The 5924-nt window shown below is 31.9% G+C and overlaps 1 protein-coding gene across 1 annotated transcript; it reads left to right on the plus strand.

Moving 5' to 3' along the window:
• Nucleotides 1-4288: 4288 nt before the first annotated feature.
• HELRODRAFT_182308 (hypothetical protein) lies at nt 4289-5521 on the plus strand (the record flags this gene model as incomplete). The annotated part of the gene is made up of 4 exons (XM_009032586.1): nt 4289-4373; nt 4698-4844; nt 5184-5228; nt 5337-5521. 4 exons carry the CDS (start codon nt 4289-4291, stop codon nt 5519-5521), a joined length of 462 nt encoding a protein of 153 aa, XP_009030834.1.
• Between the last annotated feature and the right edge of the window lie 403 nt (nt 5522-5924).

Here is a 5924-nt window from a genome sequence, read left to right on the forward strand (position 1 = left end):
TTATTTTATATATTAAAAAATACAACTAATTAACTATTAATAGAATTTATTTAAAATATATATTGCACTGATGATGACTTTACGTCGAAATAGATCTATATGCATAACTTTAATAATAATATAAAAAATAAACGATTATAAAAATGGGATCTTGCTTGATTAATTTTAACAATTAAAATCATAAACGATTATAAAATGGATTTCAACATTTTGAATAGACTTAATTGTAAAGAACTAGTTCAAAATATTAGAAAATCAACCATAAAACTTGTTAATGCTGAATCGTCGGTGGATTTTTTGAACAACTATATATATATATATATATATATATATATATATATATATATATATATATATGTTGGTAATAGACCATAATTTTTTCAATATTCTATAAATTCTACCGTATGTTTGGCGTTAATATGTTTGTAGTTCGTTTTTTCGATTTTTCTCACTAAAGTTTTTTGGTGAACGTTTAGTTTATTAAAATTCAAAATAAACTTATTTTTCGAATTCATGCTGCAAATAAGGCCATATTTCGATTCCGAATGGATCATCATCAGTGCTTTCTGCTGTTTATATAGGGAAATACTGACTTTGTCAAAATGAATTTAGATGGAGATTGACTTTGTCAAAGTGAATTCAGATGGAAATTAGGTGTCAGGTTTTTTTATTAGGTTGTCATCTTCTTTTGTCTCCTTTTCTTCATCGATAGCATCATATTCTTCTTTATCACTATTTACAATGCTAGTTTTTATTACTTCTTTGTTTTCGTTGTTGGTTAAGCGCCGGGTTGACAACCTCACTTCCAACTATATTATAATATTGTAAATGTTGTCAGGTAGAGAAAGAAAGGCTAAATTATTTGAAAGTGAGAAGTGATTGAGAGTGAATTTTTTATATTATTAATTTATTGGTAATTTTATATGCCTCCATGTTGACTGTGTGAACCGAACCTATTGGCATTACTACAACGACGCATTCACTCAGTTTAACAATGTATATATGTATATATATATATATATATCATTATTATTCGATATATATATACATATATCGTTAATTATAGTTACCCATTTTTCGTTAAATAATTTTTTCATGAGTAACCCAACACGTCGAAGTTGATCTAATTCATACGTACTAATAATTTGTGTCATAATTAGACTAACAACGTTGTTTTGGCTGAATTGCCATCTTCAGAGCTTAGAGTAAACAAGATTATAAGTTTGTTTAAAATCGAGGATAGCAATAATAAAATAAGCATGAATCTAATAAACTATATTATAAACATAAAATTATAAAAATAATTTGAATGAGCAAATTAAAGCCAGTATTACCTTGTATTAATGATAAAATAACGAGACGTTAAATAACATTTTAATAAAATGCAATAAGATAATTAAAGAATTAAAATTAAAGTATAATAAAATTTCGAAAGCAAACAAACAATAAATAAAATTAAATTGTGAAATAAAGTTATTGAAAGTTGATATTGTTATTACAAGTGAGCAAATGAAATAATACGATTTTTGTTGTGATAAGATGGTATTTGCTTGAATTTTTAGATGTATGAATGTATGATAATGTTTTGGTTAAAAAAGCAACAATCATGACTTTTGTTACTGCTGAAGTATTTATTTTAGAAAGAATTATTTTTTAAATAACGAATTATTTTAAACTTTTCTTTTTAATTTAATACTTGAAATTAAAATTTATTAAGCTTATTCTATTGTCCTTCAGCACTCGGTCGTAAACAAAATTTTTAGCGATTAAGAAATCAAATTTTTTAATAATGTTTTGTTTTAAATTTTGATTACAGATCAACTAAAAATAAAAAAAATTATTTTTAATAAATAGAAGTAAGTTTTTGTCGAAGAAAGATTAGTCAACAAACTCTCGATCAAACACTAAAGTCAAGTAAGTAATTCACTAATTATCGCTAAACAAGTGGACGTGAACATTATCACATCGACAACAAGCAAAAAAAATAAAAGAAATTTTCTGCTCACTTTGGTAAAATAGAATTCTTATTCCAAGAATATTGGCCAAGTCTTGGTCAAGGTAACCATTCGGAAGCCTCCAAGAAACTACATGAGTGGTGTAGCAAAATTTCACAAGGCGTGATAGAACTATCACAAAGCGTTGAAAAACTATCACAGCGTGTTATTGAACTGGTAGCTGAGAAGAAAGAACTGAAGGAGGAAATAGAACTATTAGAAACGACGAAATGGAGACGAAGAGGAAGAAATAATAAACCAAAAAATAGAAGAAAAAAAATGTGGAATAAGATAGTCAATAAAAAGATTGAGGATGAAATGAAAACACAAAATGAAAATATCAAAAAAGTAGAAAAAAAGATGAAAATTATTAAAAAAGAAGAAAAGCAGAAAAAATTATAAAAGAACAGTGATAATTCATCAACTGATTGAATCTCCTACAACAGAAGGGGAAAAAGGACCAGTGAAAATAAAAAAAACTATTCTGGCACTGATAAACAAAGTGTTGTAATGAAGACAAGGATATCAAACAAATATTTAGACTAGGTAGAGCTACGAACATCGAGAGATCATTACTAATCGAGTTTCGGGAAAGAAAAACAAAAAATGTGGTACTGGAAAATTTGTCTTATCTTCGACAAGCTAATTTCAGATGGGAATGGCTGGAATTAGAGTAGATTGTTTTGGTGTTGTTGTCAATCAATCAATCAATCAATCAATTAGCTTATAAATCGCTATTTCCGCGATGTTCAACAGCGCTCTTCAATGAATTTTGAAAACAGATGGGTCTTGAGATCCGCTCTGAACTTCGCAAGTGATGGAGAAGTAGTCAGAGAAGTAAGTAGAGAGTTCCAGAGAAAAGGACCAGAAAAGCAAAAGCAGATTTGGCAAAAGAGTGTTTAACACGAGTTAAGAAAAAGCGAGAAGAAGAAGACGATCGTAAATCGGGGCGTTTAGGTTCAATTAATATATCTGATAAATACTTAGGAAATAATTTAGATTGAGACATAGTAGAGCGAGTTACAATAATCAATCCTAGATAAGACTAACGAAGTAACAAAAGGAGAAAAGTTGGATCATCAAGAAAAGGCAAAAGTTTTTTTATTCTATGTAGATGAAAGTAAGAGCTTCTAGCAACACTATTAATCTGAGAAGAGAGAGACAGAGTAGAATCAAAGATAAAACCTAGACTACGAAACTTATGAGAGACATCAAGAGTTTTAGAATCAGGTAAGATAATAGGAGAAATAGTAATAGAGTGTTTAGATTTATTAAAACAAATTAATTTAAACTTAGAAGGATTAAGTTTAAGACACATAGAGTCAGACCAAGCGATAATTGAAGAAAGACATAGAGATAAGTTATGAAGAACACTATTGAGATTAGATGGAGGAAAAGAAGTATAGATGTAAGAATCATCAGCATATAGTTGACTAGAGAAAGAAAAGTTATTAATAATACGAGGTAGTTCAGAAGTATAGAGTATAAATAGAAGAGGGCCAAGGATAGAACCCTGAGGTACCCCGAAAGTAAGAATAGAGGAGTTAGAAGTAGAATTATTGAGAACAACAAAAGAAAAACGATTACAGAGATAAGAACAAAACCAAGATAGACAAGAATCAGTAATATTAAAAGAAAGATGCAGCAGTCTCAAGAGAATAGTATGGTCAACAGTATCAAAAGCTGAGGAAAAGTCAAGAGCAAGAAGAAGAGTAAGATTACTATTGTCACTAGAGAGAAGGATATCATTGTGTATTTTGAGTAAAGAAGTTTCAGTACTGTGAGCAGGTCTGAAACCAGAATGAGATACAGGTAGCAAGGAGTTAAAGTTTAAATAGGATGAAAGTTGATTAAAAACTACTTTTTCTATTATTTTAGAGATGATTTGTCCAGGATTTCTCTTGTAATTTCAATATTGTTGTTGTGTTCTAAATGTGTTTTTATTAAACCTTCCATTTTGTGCATAGTCAAAAAATAACACTACGCAAATAGTTAATTAATTCAAATATATAAATAAGCTGTGTGATACGCCAAATACGTTCTAGTTACATTTATATATGTACAAGCGCACATCATTTCATTTATATGAAGCATATGAAGCATGAAATTTGTCATATACAATTATATAGTATTATACACGTGCACATGTTATTTTACACAAAGATCAGCTTATAATTTATGCTTAACCCATGTTAAAGCAAATCTCAAACTTATAGTCAAGTGAATTTCAAAAATTGTTGCAAATGTGGAAAGACAGATAATTTTGTAAGGGAGTGCCCGCAGAAAGCAAGGACATGCAGCACAGTGGATCACGTGAACAAATCAATTGGAAGCAACGATCGTGTCATGTATTTGCCAATCAATTAATGGCAAAAGAAGGTTAGGTTTACTTGATAGTGGCAGTAGTGTATCTATTGTTTCAACGTCAATGGTTGACGTCACAAAGATCAGACCGACGGAAAAGAGGTTGAAAGCTGCCAACAACACAGAAATTCCAGTCAAAGGAGAAATGAAATTGCAAATTAAAGTTGGTGATTATTCCAAATAATTGTTGGTATTGGTGTCTGATCACGTTTCAGAAATTGTTTTAGGTTTAGATTGGCTCAGGAACAATCATATCTCGTGGAAGTTTGGCGAAGGAAAAACCGCCGTAGGTAACAAAAATAAAATGATGAAATTATTTATTAAACATTTTTCATGCAGGAAGCTTTGTCGTATTGAAGCTCACACAGAAGTGCGCGTCCATGCGCGGGCTGAATTTAAACGTGCCAGCAAAGTTGATTGTTGGCCAACCGTCCAAGTTGGAATTGACCGGATTCATGTGTTCGGAAAACAGACAAATAGAATCGGGTTTGTATGTAGCTAGAACGTTACTAAATATGAAGGACAGCGTGTTAGGATCTTAAATGTCAACGATCAACCGAGGATGATGAACCGAGGAACGTTATTGTCAGATTTATCATCGGCTGTGGAAGCAAAGGAATCAATGGATCTTCTAGCACATGAAAATCTAACAGAAGTAACAGGTATGGTTGATGGATTAGTAAAAGATATTCCCAATGAAACAATTGGTGAGAATTGACTTGAATACTTGAAAGTTTCTCAGACAGATTCAGCTGTGCAAGCGGTGTTGCAAAAGGAGTCTTTCATAAGATTGATACTCAGGATGCACGACCGGTAAAACAACAGCTGAAGCGACATTCTCTGGCGCATCAGAAGGTGATTACGGAACAGGTTGATTTTGAAAACACCTCAGAAGACAGTTCCATCGAGAGGAACCAACCGAATCACCAGCACGATGTAGCGATGAGTCAACAGAGTTGGTTGTCCAAACCTTGGCAGGTGAAAATATACCAGAACCTCTACAAGTGCTGCCCGACATCATTTCAGAACTTATGAGGCTTGCTGACAAACTGTTTGATCAACGACCAGATTTATTTGCAGTATGTAACCAGCCATCGATGGACATGTTCGCTGGCAACCGGCAGAGTACAATCAGCAACCGATGGAAGCTCGGTCAAATTTAACAACGACAACAGAAAGAAGAAGAAGAAAACCAACAAGGTGGGGACCGGATCTGGAAAGATAGATGGTGGAAATTACTGAATCTGGTGAAGATCTATAAGAGCAAACGTTGAGACGACGTTTTAGAGGGTGGGAGTTTTGTGAAATTGTGACGATTGCGATGGTAAGGATTGCGTCTTTGAAGTGTAAATAAACATTTTATGTATGTATATACTTGTTATTTGCTAGGCTATATATGCGACGCTTGCTACGTGTTGTTCTGTATGCAGGTGAGTATAGAAAAAGAGTATAAAAGTGCCATATATGTGCTGTTCTGTATATAGGGAGTATAGAAAAGAGTATAGAAGGGAGTAAAGAATTTTCTATGATAAGCGTTATGTAGATAGGGCACGTAAAACGTATAAG

The sequence above is a fragment of the Helobdella robusta genome (genome assembly GCF_000326865.2).
Source record: "Helobdella robusta unplaced genomic scaffold HELROscaffold_84, whole genome shotgun sequence".
NCBI classification, from domain to species: Eukaryota; Metazoa; Annelida; class Clitellata; order Rhynchobdellida; family Glossiphoniidae; genus Helobdella; species Helobdella robusta.